Source organism: Nyctereutes procyonoides, unplaced genomic scaffold (genome assembly GCF_905146905.1).
Source record: "Nyctereutes procyonoides isolate TBG_1078 unplaced genomic scaffold, NYPRO_anot_genome, whole genome shotgun sequence".
Classification (NCBI taxonomy): domain Eukaryota; kingdom Metazoa; phylum Chordata; class Mammalia; order Carnivora; family Canidae; genus Nyctereutes; species Nyctereutes procyonoides.
The window spans coordinates 25,285,813-25,312,566 of NW_026575048.1; the positions used below are offsets into that span (position 1 = coordinate 25,285,813).

The 26,754-nt window shown below is 34.0% G+C and overlaps 1 protein-coding gene across 2 annotated transcripts in view; it reads left to right on the top strand.

Moving 5' to 3' along the window:
* The window catches only part of SPAST (spastin), a 49,816-nt gene extending 24,571 nt beyond the window's left edge, over positions 1-25,245 (top strand). For both annotated transcript variants that reach the window (XM_055327352.1, XM_055327353.1), the window contains exons 4-17: positions 2,290-2,385; positions 6,514-6,701; positions 7,320-7,453; positions 7,740-7,833; positions 10,706-10,780; positions 11,501-11,572; positions 12,874-12,949; positions 13,194-13,285; positions 13,431-13,510; positions 16,833-16,875; positions 18,395-18,474; positions 20,220-20,290; positions 21,665-21,705; positions 24,936-25,245. In XM_055327352.1, coding sequence (XP_055183327.1) covers positions 2,290-2,385; positions 6,514-6,701; positions 7,320-7,453; positions 7,740-7,833; positions 10,706-10,780; positions 11,501-11,572; positions 12,874-12,949; positions 13,194-13,285; positions 13,431-13,510; positions 16,833-16,875; positions 18,395-18,474; positions 20,220-20,290; positions 21,665-21,705; positions 24,936-25,058 — 1,265 coding nt within the window. In that variant the 3' untranslated portion in view covers positions 25,059-25,245. The remainder of the gene's footprint in view (positions 1-2,289; positions 2,386-6,513; positions 6,702-7,319; positions 7,454-7,739; positions 7,834-10,705; positions 10,781-11,500; positions 11,573-12,873; positions 12,950-13,193; positions 13,286-13,430; positions 13,511-16,832; positions 16,876-18,394; positions 18,475-20,219; positions 20,291-21,664; positions 21,706-24,935) is intronic.
* The last annotated feature ends 1,509 nt before the right edge of the window (positions 25,246-26,754 follow it).

Genomic DNA, 26,754 nt, shown 5'->3' on the forward strand with positions numbered 1-26,754 from the left:
TTAATTTGTGTACTTTTACTATATAATGAATGTTTATGTGATCTTTTTCTTACATTTCATTGAAGATAATGTTAATTGATAAAGAAGATACTTACAAATCAGGTTTTTTTCTAATTTGTCTATTACCAACATAAATGGTTTCTTTCTCAGTAGAGTGAAGAGTATTATCATTCAGAAAAATCAGATGACCTATCTCTTAACTAACAACAACAAAAAGCTCCAAGGTGTATTGTATCAGCCAGTTCTAGGATACAAAAGCTGTTCAGTACTTTGTGCTTTGTGCAAAAAGGGTAGCTGCTATTTAACCTGTCCCAAAGGCATGTGTGGTTGTACCATAAACCTAGCATGGCGCCTGCTTGTCTGACCTTAGAAATGAATGTTTAGAAGAGTTAGTATATATGTGCTATATTTTTGCGTGTATTCACTGACTTCCTAGTACCAAAGAAAATCAGTATGACAACTTGGAGTACTGCAACAAAATAAATATGGTAAAAACTTGGCCCCTATTATGAATAGGGGCACAGAATAGATACTCTATATATATTATTTTGTTTAATCCTTAAGACCCTTGGAAAGCTGAGGCTAAAGTAAGTTCATACTAGAAAGTGGTGAAGCAGGATGTTAATCAAGTAGCAGTATGAATGACAAACAGGAAAAGAGAGTGCAGCAGTGATGTAGGGGCAAACAGCTCAAACTGCTACTCTCTTGGACTTCAGGTGCTAGACCTTAGAGACCTGGATCTTGAGAGGATTTGTTGTAATTTAAAGCAAGGATAGAGTTGAAATAATCCTTTTAAATCTTTGATTAATTTTAGAAATAGGTAACAAAGAGACATGCTACAACATTTTTTAAGTGTGAGAAGTTATCTATCTGGGTACCTGGGTGGCTCAGTGGTTGAGCATCTGCCTTTGGCTCAGGGCATGATCCCAGAATCCTGGGATTGAGTCGCACATCCGGTTCCCTGCAGGGAGCCTGCTTCTCCCTGTGCTTGTGTTTCTGCCTCTCTCCATGTGTCTTAAATAAATAAATAAATAAATAAATAAATAAATAAATAAATAAAATCTTTTTAAAAAAAGAAAGAAAAGAGAAGTTATCCATCCCATACTATGTCCCAGCCACTCATTTCCCCTCCCCAGAGGCAGTTGCTGTGACATTTCTGAGTCCTTTTTAGAGATAATCTTCATGTATACAAGCATGAATGTGTGTGTGTGTACACTGTTCTGCAGCATGCTTATTCCCTTTTGCTCTGTTGCCTTTATTATTTTTTTGCTTGACATATATTAACATGTAGCCGAATATGGCATTTCTTAGACATTCCTTTTTTTCAATTAATTAATTTATTTTTTAATTTTTATTTCTTTTATGATAGTCACACACACAGAGAGAAAGAGGCAGAGACACAGGCAGAGGGAGAAGCAGGCTCCTTGCACCGGGAGCCAGGCGTGGTATTCGATCCTGGGTCTCCAGGATCGCACCCTGGGCCAAAGGCAGGCACTAAACCACTGCGCCACCCAGGGATCCCTTAGACATTCCTTATAGTTTCCCTCTGTGTCATTTTTAAGTGCTGTTTTCTTTTCCTGAAATGTCCCTTCTTTTTGTCTTTTCAAATCCTAGCCAACTCACAGCCCACGTTTTCTGTAAAGCCTTTTTAACTTTCTTTTGTGCTATACAATCTTTAAAATCTATATATATTTGTGTTGTAAGTTGCCAACCATATGTAATAAGTATCTGGATGATAAAAACCACATTCATTTTTTTTTTGTTTTTGTTTCCATGTTCTCCCTACATAATGATGTGGATATATTACTTAGAAAATATTTGCTGGGGATAGTAGTAATATGAAACTACCACAGGTTACCAAACCTGAATAAGCATTTTTTTTTAAGATTTTATTTATTTATTCATGAGAGACACACAGAGAGAGAGAGAGGCAGATACACAGGCAGAAGGAGAAGCAGGCTCCATTCCATGCAGGGAGCCTGACGTGGGTGGGACTCCATCCCGGGCCCCAGGACCACACCCTGGGCTGATGGCGGCGCTAAACCGCTGAGCCCCCCTGGCTGCCCAGCATATTTTGAACATAGCCAATCAATTGTGAATTCTGTTGCTATTTTAACGTATTAGTTTTTACTAATTATTTTTAAAGAAAATTTTATATAAATACCAAAACCCTTCATCTTCTAACACCTTGAATTATTTTTTATTTTCACATGGACATCTTATTTTTTCATTATGTATGTTTTCTTTTTGTTTATTTTGTTCTTTTCTACCCCTCCCTCTGTTGCATAGAGAAGCTGCAACCAGTTTTGCAATTTTCCAAGTCACAAACGGATGTCTATAATGACAGTACTAACTTGACATGCCGAAACGGACATCTCCAGTCAGGTGGGTTTAGGTTAACTAACATGTAAAATAATAAAGCTTGCATGCAGATTAGAGTCCTGCGTAACCTGATAATGTTGATTTGATTTTTTAATGGTAGATTTGGCTGACTTGTTTTCACAGGGCTATGTTGAAAAAAGTAAGTTGATACGCCATATCATTCATGGTGTATAAATATGTAACAGATATAACCATTCTCAACATGCTTTATTTGCTTATTTTGCAACCTTCCATTTTTGAGATTAAAAAATATAAAGGTTCATTTTTCTAAATTATTAAAATATTCTTTTCTTCCTATTGTATTTTCAGCTTTTGCAGGTTTTTTTGTTTTATGTATACCTGTACCAAGTTCTCATGAGATAGTGTGTTTTTAGGGCAGAAATTTTAATTTCTCTGTTATATATCAATTTTAATTGCACAGCAATTTTCATATAAACTACATATGAATGTTTTATCATAGTACCTATTAGGAAAAATTTGAGGCTGAGTTCACATAGCGAGGGGTAACATTAGAATACTATTTCAGTATATGTGCTACCAAAGTGAGCACACATTAGATAGAATACTATTAATTTTCTATGGGTTAAATTTGTTTTCCATGAACTTTGGGAATCTTACAGAAGATTACATGCTTTTTTGTTTTGTTTGGGTGGGGCAGGGGGAACCTTCATTTCCTAAGTTTTCTGACATCTTGGCTAGTTTTATTGGTGACTTTTTCAGCATTAATTTTCTGTCCAGGGCTTAAATTTTCTTAAAGTAAATATTGTTTTGTTCATTTTGTAACAGAAAAACCTTAGTTTAGACCTTACGACAACTGCCTTCTTCATTCATATGTAATACAGAACTTTTAAGACTTTAATAGAGAAGAATTACAGTTAGTGGATTTCAATGGACTGGAGACAGTAAGTCATCAAATCTTCTCCTCTGGCTTTACCTCCCTCTTAAAGGAGTTCTCACTTTGGTTTAGTCTTCCAGTACAGAGCCCCATGTCACTGGCTATATTCCTTTTCCTATTCCTTCCTGAACATGATTTAAAACACTATTTCGAGTATAGAAGTAGTTTGCCTGTTTCTCTTAACACAGATGTGAAGAGCTGAGATTTGTTTAAGGAACTTTAAAAAAATATAAGAATGTACCACATATAAATAATTCAGTTTACAAGATATAAATTTGAGATCTTAGTAATCCTACCAAGGTAAATAACAAAAATTTTCTAGCCCTGAAGAGTGGTATGCCTTTCTTTTATTATCTTGCTTCTCTTCCACTTCATTCCATATATGAGATCCCACGGTTTTGTTTTGCCATGCAAAACTTTATTTTCCTGGGATCTATATTAAAAAAAAAATCACCGTATCTTATTTTAAATACCTAGTAATCTGACTGTTCTATTCTGTTTTCTTGTTGGGGGACATATTGACTGCACAGCTAATTTATGCAGCACTGGTAATTGATACCCATTGAGCCCTAGTCAATGAGCTGGCTCATTCAAGCCTATTTTACTGGTGTCACCCACTTCTGGAATATTCTGTGATATTTCATTTAGATGAATTACTTCGTCTCTCTTAGGAAATAGTTATGCCGAAGTCCACTTACTACTTCAGTATCTTACCTACAATGTCTAGTTTTCAACCCAAAATTACTAGACATGTAAAAAAATAAGAAAGTATGACCATTACTCAAGAAAAGAATTAGTCAATAGAAACTGACTCTTGACTGGGCCCAGATGTTGATGTAGCAAAGACTTCAAAGCAGCTTTTATAAATATGTTCAAAGAATTGACATATGGCATCAGTTAACAAACCTGCAATTTTAGGACATAACATAAACTACACAATAAAAATAATGGAAATTCTAAAGTTGAAAAGTACAGTTGCTGAAATAAAAAATTTACTAGATAAGTTCACCAGCAGATTGGAAATGTCAAATGAAAGATTCAGTGACTCTGAACCTAGATCAATAGAAACTACTAAATCAGGTGACTCCTACTTTGTCAGAGAGCAGATTAGTAATTGCCTAGGTCGGGGCAATAAGGGATGGAGTGCAAATGAATATAAGAAAACTTGGCTACAATGGAAACATTTCATATCTTGATTTTAGTGGCTATTTGATCTTTAAATGCATCTTTATAAACTTATCAAATTATACATTTTAAATGGATATAATTTATTATTCATAGATTGTAACTTAAATGGTTGATGAAAAAATAAATACTGAAAGGCTTGTAAAGAAAAATAGTATTCTTCCTACCTCTTCCTAATTTCTTCCTGCCTTCACCCCTAGTCTGGCTTCTCATATAATGTCTCACTCTATTTTTTGTTTCCTACTATGTTTCTAGATATTATGCTTAGGTTGCTATTACTGATCGGTATTCTATTTTGATGTGCATTGACTTCTTATTCAGTAAAAGACGGTTTAATTTTTATACCAACATTACCCTTCATCTTCTGATATATAAATATCACTATTTTTAGTTATACTGAAAAATCAAATTTAACATTATTATGATTTAGTATTATATACCTAAAACTAAATAGTATATTCTAATTATGCTTCCTTTTTTTAGTTTTTCCTTCCCACAGATTCCTAATTTCTTTGTTTGCTTTTTTAACTAAAAGACCTTCTTTAGGGCAGCCCTGGTGGCTCAGTGGTTTAGTGCCGCCTTCAGCCCAGGGTGTGACCCTGGAGACCCGGGATCGAGTCCCATGTCGGGCTCCCTGCATGGAACCTGCTTTTCCCTCTGCCTGTGTCTCTGCCTCTCTCTCTCTCTCTCTGTGTGTCTCTCATGAATAAATAAATAAAATCTTCAAAAAAAAAGACCTTCTTTAGTAGTTCTTTCAGTGAAAATTTGTAGATAGTAACCTTTCTTAGTCTTTCTACTGCCTGAAATATCCTTATTCTGATGTGACAGGTTACCAGGATATAAAATTGATAAAGGTTAACACTTTTTTCTTCCTATAGCATTTTGAACATAATCCATTGCCTACTGACCTTTCTTCTTTTTAATGAAAAGTCTCCTATCATTCTCGTAGTTCCTTGTGGAATTTCCTATTCACTTAGTCTCAGGACTGTATATTTACTGTCTGAAGAAATTCTTTCCCACTTTCCTTTTTTTCCTCTAAAATGAATGATCTTTATCTTTAGCCTAGACAGATTTTGCTCTTTTTCATGTCTTTGCTTTTGCTTATTGTTATTCCCCTTTCTAGATTGCTTTTCTGCTTTCATTTAGGGTTGCTATTCATTAGTTCCTTGAACATATGATTCAGAACTTTACATTTATTTATAGCCAAAAGCTCTTGATCACCTTGCTCTATTCTGAAGCCCTCTTCCTTTGAATTTCATTAAAACACTTTAAGGGATTTGATAAACACAAAAATAAGGTTTTTGTCTTTTTTCTAGGCTATTGTAATTTGATTACTGATTTAACATTTGTCTTTACTGTAATCATTGTTATTAGTAACTGATGTTTGTTATGTAGTTTATAAAAATATTAGAAGCAATGATATTTGAACATTTGAAAGCCTGTAGTTTATGTAGAAGTACAATACAGATAAGTCAGGTATACTTTTAGGTTTAATTGATGGTGTTTCATATGTTTATCTACATACATACAGCATGCAGAATACTTGGCATATTAAAAACCACATCTTTATACTCCTTAAATTAAAAATGATTATTTCTAGAAACTCTTTTGGTGGGCACAGACTGTGGACTTTCATACTATTTTACAGTCTTAATTTGGAACCAAGGTAGTACAGTACTCCTCCACCCCATACAACATAACTCTAATCCTTTACTGCATTTTGTTTCTTGACAATATTTGGCAACTTTGTTTGGTAATCTTTTTATATCCTCTTCCTGTCCCCACAAATAAACATGTTTCTTCTTATTACAAATACATATTCCTTATGAGAAAATCAAAATAATACATCAGGAAAAGGAAAAACATAAATAACTATAGTCTTGTCCACCAAGTGATAACCCTGATGAACATTTAAGTAGATATTCTAATTAAAATCTTATTTTGAAATATTGCTAATGTAAAAAATAGTTTTGCAAATTTGTATCCATCTTTATTTTATATTATTTAGCCACAGTTTTCTAACCATGATGGTTTTACTTTTTCCTTGATAGAAAGTGGAGCTGTTCCAAAGAGAAAAGATCCCTTAACACACACTAGTAATTCACTGCCTCGTTCAAAAACAGTTATGAAGACTGGATCCACAGGTTTGTCAGGCCACCACAGAGCACCTAGTTGTAGTGGCTTATCCATGGTTTCTGGAGTGAGACAGGGACCTGGTCCTGTAACTGGAACTCATAAGGTATTTGGAGACAGTCACTTTTAATTGCTATGCTTTTGCAAATAGACAATTTTGAACACGATATGCTTGCTTGAGATTATTAGAAGTACTTTGTAATACCTTAGAGAATTGATAAGTTTCTACAAAGTTGAATATAGTTTTCTTCTTTAAATCTGCAAAGACAATTTGCTATTAAAATCAAATCTTATTTTAACTTCTTTGGACCTAATTAGGTATTTTGTTATAAGTTGCTTGTCTAATCTATTTTATATAATGCTATATAGTTAATTTTAAATTTGTTATTTTAATTGTTTAATGTGTTTTATAACATTAAACATAGAGTTTTGTTCAAATCCTAACAATCAAAATTATATGACTGAATTGTCAGAGGCCTTTTTTATTTTATGGTACCTAAATCTCTCTGGATGAAATGCCCTATATACCCACTTCATGCCAAATGTAGTTCTGTAGTGAATACATTTTACCTTGAAGTGGATATACAATTTTGGGGTTTTTTAATATCCTTTTTCCTATATTTAAAACTTTTAATTCTGTGAATTTTAAGGCCAATTTTAACTTACTTATGACAAGTGTTAATGTTAGGTTGTATTTTTACGTTGCAATTTTGTGTCCTTTAAGAGTACACCAAAAACAAATAGAACAAATAAGCCCTCTACCCCTACAACTGCTGCTCGTAAAAAGAAAGACTTGAAGAATTTTAGGAATGTGGACAGCAATCTTGCTAACCTTATAATGAACGAAATTGTGGACAAGTAAGTTGCCATCTAAAGTGTTTTATTTAACAGTTTTTAGTTTTGAATTTATACAATATATCATGAGTAAAATAGAGTATCTTCTCTAATGTACATAATTTTTATGGTGGTTTTTAGTTACTGTAAATGTAGAAAACTATTGTTTTACTAATTAAACTATAATTTCACAGTTAACATAAAAATAATTGTATCTCAAAAAATAATTGTATTTCATTAAGTTTAAATTTAATATTATAATAACTGAATCATATTTTGTCATAGAGCTAACTAAAATTCTATTTCTTAGTGGAACAGCTGTTAAATTTGATGATATAGCTGGGCAAGAATTGGCAAAACAAGCCTTGCAAGAAATTGTTATTCTTCCTTCTCTGAGGCCTGAGGTAAACACTTTATATTACCATTTTCCTATAACATCATTCATTATTTTTTTCAGCATTCATTATTGAATTCATATTAGCAGTAATCTGTGAGTTACACTAGATAGAAATGATTAATGCATGTAACAGATTGGATGTTTTTAAAAAGAAAGAAACATTAGCAATTGATGCTGACTGGTTATTATAGGAGTGACTATATAGGTTCCTAATGACTATCAAGGTTCCTAATAACCAATCCATTTTTAACATTTAGAGAAAAAAGTAGGTAATAGAAAATAAGTTTTACATTAAGGTAAGAGAGATTTAAAATTATGAGCCAGAAATCATACTGGAGAAAAGGGAAGTTAGGATTAAATTAATAAGTTTAAGTTTGAAGAATTTTATCAAAGTATAGTTGAAATACAATGTTATAGGAGTTGCTGGTGTATAACATAATGATTTGACAATTTTGTACATTAAGTTATACTCACTACATGATAAGTATAGTTAACCATATGTCACCGTACAATATTACTGCAATATTATTATTTTTTTGATTCTTTATTTATTTATTCATGAGAGAGAGAATGAGAGGCAGAGGCACATCCAGAGGGAAAAGCAGGCTCCATGCAGGGAGCCTGATGTGGGACTCAATCCTGGGTCTCCAGGATCACACCCTAGGTTGATGGCAGCACTAAATTGCTGAGCCACCCGGGCTGCCCCTGTAATATTATTGACTATAGTTCCCATGTTGTACTTTTCATCCCCATGAATTATTATTTTGTAACTAGAGATTTGTATGTCTTAATTCCCTTCACCTATTTTGCTCATCCCTTTAGCTCCCTCCCCTCTGGCAACCACCAGTTCTCTGTTTTTATGATTTTGTTTCCATTTTGTTTGTTCTGATCATAACAATAAAAACAACAAAATGGTAATTATGTGAGGAAAAGAATGTATTAACCTCATTGTGGTAAATATTTCACAATTTATTTGTGTGTCAAATTATATTGCACATGTTAAAATTACACAATGTTATATCTCAATAAAGCTGGAAATTTTTAAAAACCAAAAAATGCTGAGTAATTAAGAAATGTGTCTTTGGCGAAAGAATGGACAAATAGATCAGTAGAACAGAGAGCCCAGAAATACAGAGACACAAGTATTATCAATTGAAAAAGGCACAAAAGCAATTTGATGGAGAAAGGATAGTATTTTCCACAAAACAACAACTAAACATCCATGTGAAAAAAAGTTCTAGACATATACTTTACACCTTTCACATAAGTTAATTCAAAATTGGTCACAGACCTAAATGTAGAAGGCTAACTATAAAACTCCTAGAAGATAGCATAGGAAAAAATCTAGGTGATCTTGGTTTGAGGATGGCTTAGTAGATACAACACCAAAAACATGATCCTTGAAAGAAAAAAATTGTTAAGTTGAAATTCATGAAAATTAAACACTTTTCTGTGAAAGACATTTTTTTTTTTTAGATTTTATTTATTTATTCATGACAGACATAGAGAGAGAGGCAGAGACACAAGCAGAGGGAGAAGCAGGCTCCATGCAGGGAGCCCAATGTGGGACTCGATCCCAGGACTCCAGGATCATACCTTGGGCCGAAGGCAAGTGGCTAAACCACTGAGCCACCCAGGGATCCCCTGTGAAAGACATTGTTAAGAGAATGAGAAGACAAATCACAGACAAGGAGAAAGTCTTTGCAAAACATTATTTGATATAGGACTGGTATTGAAAAATATACAAAGAACTTTTAAAACTGAACAATAAGAAGACAAATGACCCAGGTAAAGTGTGGACAAAAAATATGAACAGACACTTTACCAAAGAAGATACACAGATGACAAACAAGCATTTGAAAAAATAGGGAAGCCTGGGTGGCTCGGTGGTTTGGTGCCTGTCTTCAGCCCAGAGCGTGATCCTGGAGACACGGGATCGAGTCCCACATCAGGCTCCCTGAATGGAGCCTGCTTCTCTCTCTGTTTGTGTCTCTGCCTCTCTGTGTCTCTCATGAATAAATAAATAAAAATAAAATCTTTAAAAAAAAGAAAAAAGAATGCTCAACATCATTCATCATTAGGGAATTACATGTTAAACAATAGTAGGATTCCACCTCACATTTATTAAAATGGCTACAATCCAAAACACAGTACCAAATGCTGGTGTGGATGTGGAGCAGTAGGGACTCTACTCATTACTGAAGGGAAGGCAAAATGGTACAGCTATTTGGAACACGCTATGACACTTTAATTTTTTTAAATTTTTATTTATTTATTTATTTTAATTTGAGAGAGAGAGTGCGCATGAGAGCAAGCATGAGCAGTGGGGGAGGGCAGAAGGAGAGGGGAAAGCAGACTCCCCACTGAGCGAAGAGCCTGACATGGGCCCCAGGATCATGACCCGAGCTGAAGGGAGATGCTTAACTGACTGAGCCATCCAGGTGCCCCAACACTTTTCTTAACAAGCAAACATTTGGTTTTACCTCATTCCACTGAGGAATTTACCACACTTTGTCAGTTCTCCCTCTACAAAATTTTGTGTCTTCTGTTGTCTCCTTTCTTATTCTTTTTGAAGATTTATATTTTCTTTATTCATTTACTATTATTTTGGTGAGATTTCAAAGGAAGTAGAGAAGCATACCTATGTTTAGTATGTCTTTGTTCAGCTAATTTGCTTTCTTTTCTCAATGAAATTTTTAAAAATGTTGTTTTCTTAATAATTATACCAATTTATTGATTACGTGCTCTCTTCAGAGCTCTGACAAGTTCTGTTTGGGAGGATGCTACAGAAAAATGGTGCTTTTTAGATAACAGTACTTAAAGTGTCTGGAAAAAAAGTCTCCAGAATTATAGTTGTGAACTAAAGTAAATGTTTTTAGTTGTTCACAGGGCTTAGAGCTCCTGCCAGAGGATTGTTACTCTTTGGTCCACCTGGAAATGGGAAAACAATGCTGGTAAGAATTCTTTTAAAATTTGAGAGTTCTATTTAGATAATTAGAAATAGTAATATGAAAAAAGGAAACTTTACATTGTCCCTGAGTTATTTTTAGAATTTGCTTTTTACTCTAATATACTTAAGTTTTGTTTTGTTTTTTAAGATTTTATTTACTCATTCATGAGAGACAGAGAGAGAGGCAGAGACATAGGCAGAGAGAAGCAGGCTCCATGCAGGAAGTCCGATGTAGGATTCAATCCCGGGATGCCAGGATCATGCCCTGAGCCAAAGGCAAATGCTCAACCATTGAGCTACTCAGGTGCCCCTTTTTTCAGTACATTGAAAACAATGTATTTTTGCCCAAATTTTTACTGGGATCTGGATACCTTTCTCCCGCATAACTATTCTAGAGGGGAAAAGTAAACAGGAAAAGAGTTTAGCTGTTTCTCTCTCTCTCTCCAAACAGTTATCTTTCTATAATTAAGAAGAGACTTACACCCTTTTTGTAACCTCTCCTTATCCATTCTGCCTTAGAAAAAATAAAGAGAATTGAAAGAAGCATAGCTCTTCCTAGACCTTGTCCTCATTGCTGAGAAGGAAACACATTGATTGCCATCCGTCAGGAACTGTGTCATATTTTAGATTTTTGGAAATCTTTTCTGTTGTTTAAATTGATCAAATGTGGTTATCTTTTTAAAGGAAGATACTGAATATAATATTTGCCCTTGTGATTTTTAAGGCTAAAGCAGTAGCTGCAGAATCCAATGCAACCTTCTTTAATATAAGTGCTGCAAGTTTAACTTCAAAATATGTGAGTGTTCTTTTTCTAGTACTGTTTTATGCTACTAAGTGTTGCTAAGTATAAATGCTAATAACACTACACAAAAAATATTTTTGAGTTTTATATCTATTTAGATATGATGAAAATCACTCTTCAAAATAGAAAGTTAGGCTCATTTAAAGTTAGAATTGTGCTGTCAAATACTGTTGTAGTTTGCTGGGGCTGTGTGACAAAGTACAATAAACTGGCTGGCTTAAACAACAGAAATTTATTGTCTTAACAGTTTTGAAGGGTAGAAGTACAAGATCCGATATTGGCAAGGTTTTCATTTTTATAATGTAATTAAAAGTAACTGTAACAAGATACCTCTTTTCCTGGTTACATTTTATTTTCTATGTGAAGGTTTATAAATAAAATTGTTATTAAAATAAGTGTACTGAGCATTATACACTGGAAAACACTATCTTGAAAGTTAGGGGCTAGGGATTCCAGCCTAACTTTTGGATATTGGACTGGCCTTAAGAAAATACTGCTTTTAGGCCTCACTTCATTTATAAAGTGTTGATGTTGTAAGAAGTGATCTCCTGCAGTTCCTTCCAGCTCTGTGAATATTTGTTTTAATGATTCTAAATCTGAGGCCATTTTTTTAAATGAAATTTTCAATTAAAAAAATAGATGCCAGCTAGAGGTTGGAAGAGTTTTTACAGTAGATTAGCCCAAACCTCATGACCCTTTCATTAGCTGCTTTTAGTGATAGAATGGTTTTAGTATTGTCTCAGCCCCTGGAATGTTTCAAGGGATGTTCATAGACCTCTTGGGCTACCTAGAAATATTTTTATACTTATTGACAATGATATTGTGAGAATGAATTTAAGTAAGTTTAGTTTAGGAGAGCACTTTCCAACTTACCTGGTTCTATAAATATACTCTGCAACTAAGGGCTTAATAAATAAGTATCTCTTTTTCTCCCAAAATATTCCACCTTCTCACTAGTTATACCCATAGTTGCTATTCCATTTTCAAGACTTAGGAATGCAGGGTTAAGCAGAATAGAGATATATTTAATTTTTTAAAGTACTTAACAGGCCAGATCCAGGTTTCAGCACCAAAAACATAAAGTACTTACCAGACTGTATTAAATACAAAATATTCTGATTTTTTTAAATTATGAGACAATTCGGTAACTCCCCTCTCCCAATTCCTTAAACCAAATCTTTGTTGCAAAGAAAGGAAATTAAATTCCTAGGTTCTAGACTTTAGATCATGAAATTTAAACAGATGGAATAATGTTGTATTGTATGTGTATTACAATATATAATATCTTGTTTCAGGTGGGAGAAGGAGAGAAATTGGTGAGAGCTCTTTTTGCTGTGGCTCGAGAACTTCAGCCTTCTATAATTTTTATAGGTAAGAATATGTTTTATAACTAAGTTGAATATTTATGAAATTTCCCCCTCCGAATTTGAGAGGTGTAATAGGAAAGATTATTCAAAAGGAAAAAGTTTTAATCTAAAAATGGCAAATTTACACACTATCTAATGAATTGAGTAGGACCCAGGATATTAATAACTTAAGTAGTAAACTAGATTAATCTCAGATGACTCATATAGCTTGGCTTTTAATTAAAGTTTTATCTTTGTATTTCCTTTAGATGAAGTTGATAGCCTTTTGTGTGAAAGAAGAGAAGGAGAGCATGATGCTAGTAGACGTCTAAAAACTGAATTTCTAATAGAATTTGATGGTGTAAGTATTGATTATGGTATTTCTAAGATGGTAGCATTTTAGTGTATATATTTTCCTAAATGACCTAGATTAGAAATACAGATATCTTTATTATGTATCTGTTATTACTTTATCTAAAAGTACTGAAAAAATTTTTGGCTTATAGGTACAATCTGCTGGAGATGACAGAGTGCTTGTAATGGGTGCAACTAATAGGCCACAAGAGCTTGATGAGGCTGTTCTCAGGTAGGGAGATTATGTAGAAACACATCAGTTTCAGATGTATTTACTCCTGTGTTCATCTCACATATCTATTTCCTTCACTCTTAATTTGAAGACTAAATTCATTATTTTGCTCCTGGTATCCATCCTTTGGCCTCTTGTCATCAACTGAAGTTTTTTGTTTTTTTTTTAAGATTTTATTTATTCATTCATGAGAGACACAGAGAGAGAGAGAGAGAGAGAGAGAGAGAGAGAGGCAGAGACACAGGCAGAGGGAGAAGCAGGCTCCTCACAGGGAACCTGATGCGGGACTCGAGCCTAAGTCTCCAGAATTATGCCCCAAGCCGAAGGCAGACACCCAGCCACTAAGCCACCCAGGCATCCCATTGTCACCAACTAAAGATTTTGAAGACAGAACCGACATACCACGAAAACAAGTTTACATTTTGTGGTTTCAGGAAAATTGCTTATTTCTTCTGATTAGGATTAAATTATTTTAAAACTCCAGAATTTATTCTTACTCTCTTTTCCTGGACTTCATGAGAAGTCAGTAAAAGCAGGCAGGATTCATGGGAACTGTGTTCTGTGTTGTTGTGTGATTGAACGAATTTATTCCCTTCCTACAGGGAGGACAGTTAGACTCAGCCTAAAATTCTTCGGCCTCCCTTTCTTTTCCTGAGGTATTGATTACATTGCCCCATTGTTTCTAGGATTAAACATTATAGTGTAAAAGTCTGAAGCCAGCCTGCTTTTATTCACATTTATGGATTAACTTGATTTTTTTTCCTCCTTACTAGTTATATTTAACCACTAAAATCTAGTTATTTGAAATATGTTGATCTGTGTTTATTCTGGGATTTGGTGTTTGTTTAAATTGATAGTTTGAAACCTCTTGTTTTAGGAAAGTAATTTTGAATACTATCTTGAATTTTTATTTTCCTAATTCGTTCTTCTGTTTTTTTTTCTTTCACACACAGTTTATGCATTATGTTGCATCTTTTTGCCTTCCATATCTTTAATTTTCTTTCTAATCCTTTATAACTCTTAGGTCTTGTTTTGTTCCATTTTATTTGTTGTATTTATTGGTTACTGGGTTTGTGACTGATCTTTGTGCTACTACTTTTGTAACCTGTGTCTGTGGTGGTTTTCTCCTTTGTTTTCATCGCTTTCTTGATCTCTATAATCCCGTTTTTCTTCTTCTTTTGTCTTATTTCCTTGAGCTTTTGTAAGTTATAGCCTTCAGCCCTTATATCTCATTGAGTTCTTGTTTAATTAGGAGACTTCTTTTTGATTAAATTATTTCATGGAAAGATATATGGTCACAATTTAAATTTGTTCTATGGCAGAATCTTCTTGCGTATATTCTCTGTTTTATATTTATTGTAATCTTTTCTCTCTTTTTTGGCACTTTAAAGAAATTATTACCTGTTTTGCTCACTGTTCTCATTTGAATAAAGGGAGTTTTCTTAGAAAGCCTAGTTTTAGTGATATTATAGGAGAAGAGCTAGTAAATTAAGATACTGAGCAAGTGTCTTGTCCTATGAATAGCCTGGACTAACAGGCAGTCTCCTTGAGTCACCATCAAATCCTACTTGATAAAGATTAGTCAGTGCAAGATAGCTTGTAATCTTCTGAGATGTCTTGATGTCTTCTTACAAAAGTGGTATGTCTTTGAGTTTCTTTTTTCAGCCTCAATATTCTTGCCATTCCTCTGCTCCTGACTAGGTTTCACATGATTTGCAGAGCCATTTTTCACATGCTGGTTTAAATATGGGAGGCTCTGGAACACCTGGGTGGCTCAGTGGTTGAGTGTCTGCCTTTGGCTCAAGGTGTGATATGGGTTGGGGGATCAAGTCCCACATCAGGCTCCCTGTGAGGAGCCTGCTTCTCCCTCTATGTCTCTGTCTCTGTGTTTCCCATGAATAAATAAAATCTTTAAAAAGATAAAAAATAAAAATAATAAATATGGGAAGTTGGCTTTTTATTAATCCTCCGAGAATGCTCTGTTTCCTTTAGAATACCCTGTGCTGATAGCCACACCTAGAATCTGCAGTAGAAGATCCTGTGTCATCCTCCTTCATCAGTATCATTTTCACTGCCCTAGGCAGCCCTTCTTCATTCACTTTAGTTGTATAAATATTACCTGAGTTTGTTGATGGTGGAGTTTACATTTCTGTTTCAATGGTCCTTGTTTGTTTTAGTTAAGTTTTTAGAAGGTAGCAGAGATTTCTTTATTCCATTTCTTTTTTTTTTCTTTAAAGATTTTATTTATTTATTCATGAGAGACACACAGGGAGAGAGAGAAGCAGAGACACAGGCAGAGGGAGAAACAGGCTCCATGCAGGGAGCCCGATGTGGACTCGATCGCGGGTCTCCAAGATCATGACCTAGGCTGAAGGCAGCGCTAAACCGCTGAGCTACCCGGGCTGCCCTATTCCATTTCTTATATCAGATATTTTGTTTGTTTTAAAACATTCATGCTATTGAAAACATACATATAGGAGCACATGAGTGGCTCAGTTGGTTGAGCGTCTGATCTTGATTTAAGCTCAGGTCATGGTCTTAGGGTTGTGAGACTGGGCCTCACATTGGGCTCTGCTCTCAATGTGGATGGAGTCTCCCTGGGATTTCCTCTCACTCTCTTTTCCTTCCTTTCTCCCTTGACTCCTCTTCTGTTCCCTCATGTGCTTGCACGCACTCTCTCTCTCTCTCTCTCTGTCTAAAAAAGAAAAGATACACATACATAAATGGTTACTTTAATTCTGACAATTTTGAATTAAAGATTTTTTATTTTTTTATTTTTTTTTTTTTTATTTTTTATTTTTATTTTTTTTTAAATTGAAGGTGTTTTTTTTTTGTTTTTTTTGTTTTTTTATTTATGATAGTCACAGAGAGAGAGAGAGGCAGAGACACAGGCAGAGGGAGAAGCAGGCTCCATGCACCGGGAGCCCGATGTGGGACTCGATCCCGGGTCTCCAGGATCGCGCCCTGGGCCAAAGGCAGGCGCCAAACCGCTGCGCCACCCAGGGATCCCTGAATTAAAGATTTTTTAAACAGTATCTAGAGAGTTTTAAAAAAGTAACTCAAGGGGTGCCTGGCTCACTCAGTCAGTAAAGCATGTGACTTCTGATCTTGGGGTTATAAATTTGAGCCCCATGTTGGGATTACTTCAAAATAAAATCTTAAAAAAAAACAAGTAACTCAAAATAACTTCACACTGATGAGTACACTATAACGCATTCAAATACTTTGAGTATTAAAGTTTTGTTTTTTTGTCATTTGCTACTTGAACTGAGTTACCTTTAAATTCAAGGTAAATTCTGAAATTGTTTGAATCTTTTTTTAGGCGTTTCATCAAACGGGTATATGTGTCTTTGCCAAATGAGGAGGTATGTATCTATGTTTGAATTTTTTTTTTTAACACAGAAACAAGACCTACCATCTTGACAATATTGATTTTCCAATCATTAGTACAGCCACACTGGAAAACAGTTTGGCAATTTCTTTTTTTTTTTTTTTTTTTTTTTTTTTTTTTTTTTTTTAGTTTGGCAATTTCTTAAAAAGATAAATGTAAACTTAACCATAAGACCCAATAATTCCTTTCCTAAGAATCTGCCCAAGACAGATGAAAACATATGTCTAACACAAAGACATGTATAAGAATTTTTAGATTAAAAAAAAAAGAATTTTTAGATTTATAAATAATAGCAAAGAACTAAAAATCTAAGATCTAATTAGAGAATGGGTAAACAAATCTGTTGTGTGCATTTAATTGAATACTGTTTAACAATAGGTATTTGCTAGGATTCAGGTATTTATACATGGTATATAATATAGAAAAACCTCCAAAACATACTAAATGAGAAGACACCAGGTATAAAAGATAATCTATCATATGGTTCCACTTGTATGGATTGTCCAGAAAAGGCAAATTTCTAGAAAACAAAGGAAATTGTTTGCAGAGTTTAGGGGTAGGAGTGGGGATTAACTGCAAACAGACATAAGTGAACTTTATTTAGAGTGATAGAAATGTTCTAAAAGTGGTCATGGTGATGGTTGCACAGCTATATATTTATTAAAAGTCATTGAATTATACATTTAAAATGGGGAGATTAATGTTACATGAATTCATTCCTCTATAAAAGTGTTTATTAAAAATGGTGATTGTCGAGGCACCTGGGTGGCTCAGTGGTGTAAGCATCTGGCTCTTGGTTTCTGCTTAGGTCATGAGATCAAGCCCTGCATCAGGTTCTGCACTCAGCCACAGAGTCTACTTAAGACTCTCTTTCCCTCTTCCTCTGCCCACCCCTGCCCCGCCCCATGCTCTTAAGCATTCTCTCTCTTAAATAAATGAATCTTTAGAAAAAAATAAAAATATTTAAAAAATTAAAAGTTGTGGTTGTCTAGCCCAAACATTTAACATCCTTGATAGCAGCAGCTACTTCCTTAGTGCTTTATTTGGATTATCTTTAAGTCTCAAGAACTCTCAAAAAATGGTGGTTGGTTTGTTTGTTTATTTATTTATTTATTTATTTATTTATTTATTTATTTATCTTTAAAGATTTTATGTATTTAATTGAGGGAGAGTGAGTGAGCACTAGGGGGCAGGGACAGATGGAGAGAGAGAAGCAGATTCCCCGGCTGAGGAGAGAGCCCAGTGTGGGGCTTAATCCCAGGACCCTGAGATCATGATCTGAGCTAAATAAAGGCCATGCCTAACCAATGGAGCCACCCATGTGCCTTGCAAAATGGTTTAACTCCAATTAACAGACATGAGCGAGCCTCTAAGAGAGTGACTTATTTATGATCATTCAGCTAACTAAATAAGGGTCAGGATTTGAACCTAATTTTTGGATATTTCATTAAGCTAATTCTTGGGGCTGATAATTCTTTAATATTTCTTTTCAGACACGACTACTTTTACTTAAAAATCTATTATGTAAACAAGGAAGCCCATTGACCCAAAAAGAACTAGCACAACTTGCTAGGTGAGTAATTTGATTTGGTCTATCTTAAAGCTTTTTTTTTTTTTTTAAAGAATTCTTTTTTGTTTTGTGTATAATTATGAAATGAATAATTTATTTTTAAGAGAACTTCACCTCATCCTTTAACTTCCTTTACCTTTTTTTCTTATCTCTTATTCTTATATATATGGTTTCTAAATTTAAATTTCTAGATCTTCTGTAAGACCTGACCTACATATCCAATGATGGTATATTCTTTTTATAAATTTATTAAAACTTGTAAGTGGTATTAAAATAATTTTAAAAACTTAAAACATCTTGTATCTCTGCCTACACCAATGCAAATATTTTCTTCTTCTTTCCTTTTTTTCTTCTTTCTCTTTCTCTCTTTTTTCTTTTCTTTCTTTCTTTCTTTCTTTCTTTCTTTCTTTCTTTCTTTCTTTCTTTCTTTCCTTCCTTCCTTCCTTCCTTCCTTCCTTCCTTCCTTCTCTTTCTTTCTTTCTTTCTTTCTTTCTTTCTTTCTTTCTTTCTTTCTTTCTTTCTTTCTTTCTTTCTTTCAAGAGCACAAGCAGGGGAAATAGCAGGCAGAGGGAGAAGGAGAAGCAGGCTCCCCACTGAGCAGGGAGCCCAATACAGGGCTCGATCCCAGGACCCTGGGATCGTGACCTGAGCCAAAGGCAGATGTTTAACCAACTGAGCTACATGGCACCCCACAGATATTTTTATACAAACTTGTTCTCTAGTATTACACATAAATTTTTTTTTAACTTTTGCATCTTCAGCTTTTTTTATGAGTGGTATACTTAAGTAGAAACTATAGGAGGTGTACTTGTTGAATTTTAGTCATTAAAAATCTCATAAAGTAATTTAAATACTCAAGAAGTATGTGAAGTGCTAGTAATTTTAGTAAAAACCCTGAGTTCCAGATACCTATGAGAAAAGAGTAAATTCAATACTTGGAAATATTGAGGTTCTTCTTTGTCATTGCAATAAAGAATGCAGCTAATAATGTTTGATCTCAATAGTTATATAACATAGTATGTGCTAAGTAAATGCTTTCTTTTCCTGTTTTATTTTCTTCTTCCTCTTTGTGTCCCCCCCCCCCCCCCCCGCCAGTTTTTAGTTCCCCTTGATAATCTCTTGGCTGCCCAGGACTCTCCACTGTGGCATCCCATTCAGGTGTGCCTTTTTTGCCAATGTCTTCTACCCCAGACTCTTCCTTTACCCTCTCTGTCCTACATTTAAAGAAATGTACCTTGGGGACCTGACTGGCTCAGTTGGTAGAACACATGACTCTTGATCTCAGGGTTGTGAGTTTGGGCCTCACGTTAGGCATAGAGTGTCCTTGAAAAAATTTTTAAAAATTTAAAATTAAAAAAAAGAATCTACCTTGATTGACAGTGTTTTTTGTCAAGATAAAGAAATATTAATTTACAGAGCAATAATTATGGTTATGTATCAGTTAGCTAGCAATGGCTTATAGGTGTTATCTTTTCCAAGGGATGTATTTAAAATTTAATGGAGCCTCCTGGAGATGTAATATGCCTTAATCTAAAGAAATGGTTCTCATAATGAAAATTTCAGGCATTCTGAGGACTGCCATAGACTATTTTGTTTGTTTTCAGCAAGTGGGCCTGTGTCCTTAAAATCAAATTACATAGCTCTCTGCTTGATGATAGAGGCAAACTAGATTTTACCCTCTTTTTACATGGAGATTTTAAATCTGCAAAGATGAAAATAATTTACTCTTTCTTCCTTCCCATTCTCAGAATGACCGATGGGTATTCAGGAAGTGATCTAACAGCTTTGGCAAAAGATGCAGCATTGGGTCCTATCCGAGGTATGTGTATAGAGCCTATTTATTAGACCACTTTAGAAGCTTAAGAAGTCCCTATTGAGAGGTTTTTGTTTTAATAAGAAAGCATTGAAGCTGTTAGAAAGCTTATTACAAAATAGTTTCTAGAGTTAGAGTCAGCAACTCTAGACTGAGAGAGTAAAGGGCCTGATAAATATTTTAGGCTTAGGGGCCACATAGGCTCTCCGTTGCATATTCTTCTGTTTCTTTGTTTTCACAAACAAAAATGCGAAACCGTCTTAGCTCACAGTCCATGGGTCAGTAGTAGACCATGACCCCTATTAAAAACAACAGTTTTCAGGGTTTTTTTATTAAAAAATTTTTGTTATTGAAATATAGTTCACATACAACGTTATATTCATTTCAGGTGTACAACATAATGTAGAAAACTCTGTACATTAAACAATGCTCACCACGATAAATTACCATCTGCCATGTTTCACTTCTTGATAGTAGGTAACCAGCAGAAAATAAAAATAAAAAAAAAAATAAAACATTTTTAAGCAAGCAAAAAAGAAAAATAAAGGGGAAATGTTCTTATCTGTTTTTTGGCTCTTCTCACTTCAATATTCTGATATCACTTGAAATTAAAAGTGTCTAAAGGGAAGCTTTTATTTGTATTCTTATATGTTATCTTTTGAGGAATTGCTTTGATTTGATTCAGAGTTATTTGCTGATTGTGAAATACCACTATGATACCACTTTAGACTAGATATTCTTAACTGCTTTTCCACAGCCAGTATGGGGAGTGGGTAAATGATGCTCTCAGGTATGCACGCAGATTGCTGGCTGTGACAATAAAAAGGAACATGAAACATGAAACTTCTAGAACTTATCTCCTGCAATGAAACAGTGTACTGACTCAGAATTGCTGCTTTGGAGAATAAGAAGTGTAACCTTGAGAACATGGGCATAGCATTCTAGTCAAACTTGCTGCCAGAACCATGAAGTCTTGTTCAGAAAGAGGACTCAACCAATCACTAATATATAAACCATTTGCCTTTTTTCCAGAAGATTTTAACTATTCTGAAGCAAACAAAAGTTACTGGGTTTAAAAAAAAAAAAAAAAGAAAAAAACTTTGTAAAGAACAAGCTGCATTCTTTTAAGTTCACTCTTAAACTTTGTAAATTTTATTGTTCTTGAGCAATATGCAAAGAAATTGAATGCCTCCCAGTTACTCCTAAAAAGGACTATTATTAAGCATTTATAAATTGTGCTCTTAATATTAATGTGTGTCTTCCTTTTAATACAAATAATTTATATTGAACATGTACTTTTAGATCATTGTACTTGGCTTTGTGCTTCAGTAACTTAAACTTAGAAATTTTTTTTTTAAGTGATTGTCTTATATTTTACAGAACTGAAACCAGAACAAGTAAAGAATATGTCTGCCAGTGAGGTATATTATTTTATAATTATCATTTCTTTGCTCTGGTTCTCTATATTGTAAGATAGGTTTGTCTGGATTTTTGTAGTTGATATGATTAGAAGATAGAAAATGTTAACTTTGCTTCATTTCAAAATATACAAGCATATTAAATTACAATCCCTTATGTTCTTTGGTAATGAACAAAAAAAAAACATTGTACATAGTCATTAAGTCATTTTTCTATCAAATCATAGAAAACTTGAGGATTTTACTCTTTCTAACAAGTTAATCCCTTGATGTTTTTGTCCTTATAAAAGCAATTCCAGGGCATCTGGGTGGCTCAGTCCATTAAGCGTCTGCCTTCATCTCAGATCATGATCTCAGGGTCCTGGGATAGAGACAGACCCATGTCAGGCTCCCTGCTCAGTGGGGAATCTGCTCCTCCCTCTCCCTCTGCCTGTCCCCCAGCCTGTGCTCTCTCACTGTCTCTCCAATAAATAAATAAAATCTTCTTTAAAAAGGATTAAATAAATAAAACAATACCATTGTAATGTAATTCATTACATTTTCTTAATATGGTAGGCCCTCTTATGAGACGCTGAGGTATTTCTTTTGAAAAACATTGCTGCAAAATATGACATCGCACATGCAGAATGATTGTAATAACTATGTAAGCAAATATTTAAAATTAGTCTTAAATCATATTTATAACTTATATGTCAGAGATATTTTTTACTGCCCAAGTTTCAACAGCTATTGAGGAGATGGTGAACTCTTAACAGAGAGAATGAATGAACAGAGTATTTTTTTTTTAAAGATTTTATTTATTTATTCATTAGAGGGATAGAGAGAGTGAGAAGGCAGAGACACAGGCAGAGGGAGAAGCAGATTCCATGCAGGGAGCCCGATGTGGGACTTGATCCCAGGACTCCAGGATCACGCCCTGGGCTGAAGGCAGGTGCTAAACCGCCAAGCCACCCAGAGATCCCGTGAATGAATGTATTTGAGTACATTTTGGCAGTCTTTTTTTCTTTAAGCTTCTGAGTAAACTTCATTGTTTTCAGGTATTTTGTGCATAGTAATTAACTACATTACTAAGAATACCCTCACACTTATTGCAACCACCATTTCATTTTAAGTCTAATTTACCTAGAGTGTCTTTGATATGAGTGAAGCTGGGAATAGAGTATTCCACATACCTTCTTTGGCATTTAGCTACTATTACCTTAAAAATTCACATTTAAAGTATAAGTTCCAAGTCCCTTTTATCTGATTCATAATTTTAATTCCACATTTACTTTTTTTATATATATAAGTACTTATACAGCTTGTGTTCCCAAAGTGTCTTGTGGATTTTTAAAAAGTTTATTAAGAATATCCCATAAATATATGTTTTTAATGTTCTTATAGCATAAACCTGATAATACCTTTCTACTCAAAAAGTGAACATCATGCATGAATTATTTCTTCTTCATACACCATTTCCCTGCTTTGGACCCAGGATAGATAAACTTGATATCACCTATACTTTGGCCCCTTAGCTTCAGACTAGGAGAGGCCGATTGTGTGACAATTTAGGCGTTTTTATTTGACCCATGGAAAGACCACGTGGAATAAAGGGACTAATTAAGGTAGTAATGAGGGCAGCCCGGGTGGCTCAGCGGGTTAGCACCGCCTTCGGCCCAGGGTGTGATCCTGGAGACCCGGGATCGAGTGCCGCATTGGGCTCCCCTGTGTGGAGCCTGCTTCTGCCTCTCCTGGTGTTTCTGCCTCTCTCCCTCTGTGTCTTTCTCTACTTAAAAATAAAAGAAAATAAAAAACAAAGCACACAGTTTGTATCCACTTTAACTGTAACTTTGCTATTTCATTATTTCGTTTTGATAAGACATCTTTGCCGATTTATTTTTCTCCAATTAACTGCCAGTTGCTTTTTCCCATTGTATACATTCACCTCTTACTAACTTTAAAATACCATATATAAATTTCATATATATATATACACCATACTATATATTTCAGTTGGAATTTCATCAAAAGCTTTTAAAACCTTAATTTCTATAACAAATAAATTTTATTCAAGAATATCATAGTAATACATTACATTCATCATCCTTCTACACTTTGGGCTTTAGGAAGAAGCCAGTGTGTGTTTTACAGTTAAATAAGTAAACATGTAGGGCTCATATGGTGATTATGTGGTAACAATATGTCCTTTCCTTTTTGACTAAGATTAGGCTACAAGTTACAAATGTGGGTGATTTTCTCAATATGTGTTCATCAAGATATGAGGGCATGAAGTAGTTAGATTGGCTTTTATAAGAGTAATAAAAAGAATAAATATCAGTTGACATTTTGTCTTAAATTCTCCTTTCACTTATTTTTTGTCAAAATACAATGTATATATTAGTGACAATTTCTAAAACTATTCATTTTGTACCAAGCTCCTTTTGGTTTTAAAAATCCTTTGGTAACTAAAGATATACGTTAACTCAGGATTCTTTTCTACATTCTCATAGCCAATTAAAAAGGTCAGAAAATAAGACCAAATTAATATAAATGCATTATAAGTAATATTAGTATTAGAAAATTTCAGATACAAGCATCTTCTATATTGTAAAAAGTATTGTTTCCTTAAGAGTCTCATGCCCTTCTTGTTAACTTTTCCTGTCTAATAAACCTAACATGAATTTAGCTAGAGTATGCTTGTGGTGAGACTTGAGAGTTCTGTATGATGGAATTGTGATTCTTTTTTCTGCTTGTCTGTTTTTTGTCAAATTTTCTTTAATGAGTGTTTTCTGTTTTTATAATGGGAAAACATTATGATTTAAAATTTTAGGGACGCCTGGGTGGCTCAGCAGTTGAGCACCTCCCTTTGGCCCAGGACGTGATCCTGGAGTCCCAGGATCGAGTCCCACATGAGGTTCCCTGCATGGAGCCTGCTTCTCCCTCTGCCTGTGTCTCCGTCTCTCTCGCTGTGTCTCTCATGAATAAATAAATAAAATCTTTAAATAAATAAATAAAAATTTAAAACCTAGGAAATTAAACACATATCGTAAAAGTAGATTAGTATAGCATTTTGGTAAGATTTCTTATATAGCAAACTTGCCTAACATATATGTAAAATAAGATGACTGGCATGATTTTCTAAGAATATATTTATAACCCAATAAACTACAGCATCATTACTTTAATCCATTTTTGGGTTAATTACTGTATATATGTTCATGATTTGTATTGTCATGTGTTTTTTTTAAATCTAGATGAGAAATATTCGATTATCTGACTTCACTGAATCCTTGAAAAAGATAAAGCGCAGCGTGAGCCCTCAAACCTTAGAAGCATACATACGTTGGAACAAGGACTTTGGCGATACCACTGTTTAAGGAAAGACCTTTGTAAGCCTGCAGAACATTTTGCTTTTGAAGAGAGAAACACCATCTTTATTGAATAGTTATCAGCTACAGAAATTCAGCCTAAGTTTACAGGACTTTTCAGAGTCTTACAATTACTTGTACACCCTAGCAGACAAACCATAAAACAAATTTAAATAAAATATACAATGCAAATGGAGTGTTTTGTTGAAGGCCTTCTTGCCTGTGTTCATGGTTATCCTGATGGGCACTGTAAGTTAGAGCACAACAAAAACTGATTCTGGTCTTCTTTACCAATATAATCATAATGTAAATAATAATTTGTATATCGTGTTGCAGATGAAAGTATTCCAGAAACAGTGAATGGTAGAAGACACAAGCGCCTTTGGTTGTTTGTCTTCTGATGTCTTTTCTTAAAATAGTAATTTTTTCTATTTTCCTTTCCTACTGTTGTCTTTACTACAGATGATTAGAATGCCAAATTCTCGAAGTTTCTTTTTTTTCCTTTTTTTTTTTTAAATACAAGTCCAGTGTGCCAAATGAAACTTCTTCCTATGTAACAGTAATAGGAAAAAGTATTTTGAAGGTTTTTTTCTTTTTCAAAAATCCAGACATTAAACAATTGCATTTCACTTTACATTTTTCTATTACCTTGCTACCAATTTAGAAAGCAATTTGTTGATAGCAAAAAAGCAAATCTTGTAAAATAGAGAGTTAGAAGGTTTGAGTCACTCTGTCATTACAAGGTGTAGATCAATCCTCATGTGACCTGCAGTATTTTTTTCTAATATATGTCAGAAATTTATTGTAGACTGTTAATTTATTCCTAATGGAATTTATTTTCTGCTAGAATGATTCTAATATTTAAAAAGGCCAATCTTAACTGCTGTAAAAGTGGTCCTGTGTGAGAGAAGGGAAGAACTGAGAGATAAGACATTTCTAATTTATTGCTTATTGCTTTCTTACTGTTTACAGGATAATTATAAGCCAGTGGATCTACCATCTTTTATTCTTAATAATTATTAATCCCCCTTCAATGAAACTTTAAAAAATTACTGAATTTTTATACATTGCATACATTTTATAGGTTTCTTGTGCTCACTTTGTTAACTAAAAAGTTAGTCTGTTAATCTGTCTTTTGTTCCCCAAAAATGTATAGTAATTCCATTTCTTGTTTGTATAAGTATGCCTGGATTTTATTATAAAACTGTCATTGTAGGAAGTAGACTCATCATGGCTTTTTAAATATTGTAATAAAGGCAAATGGATATTTGCCCTTAGTTTACTGGTTAAAAGTTTGTTTACAGAAATTTTCTTTGGTGCTTTTATGTAAAATGTCATGGGTGGAAAGAATAATTTTATAATAGTAACAAAGACTTTTTCGTTTAAGAAAAATATCTTTGGTTTTGAGGGAATACATTAAAATTAAAAACGTGCCCCAGCTAAATAAGAATTTTATAATGAAGACATGCATTCTTTTTAATTTTATTCTTGTTCTTGTTAAAGATTTAATCTACATATAGATGTATTGGTTTCTTAAGATAATGGGCTATTTGTAGCTGTAACTCAAATGTCTCCTCTAATCATGAACTTAGAACTCCCTAGATAACAGAAATGAGGGTTGAAATAAATAGAAAAGAAAAATTTTTAAGCCAGAACCATGCCTATTTTCAATCACATGTTGTATCTTTTTAAGGTCTCAAACATT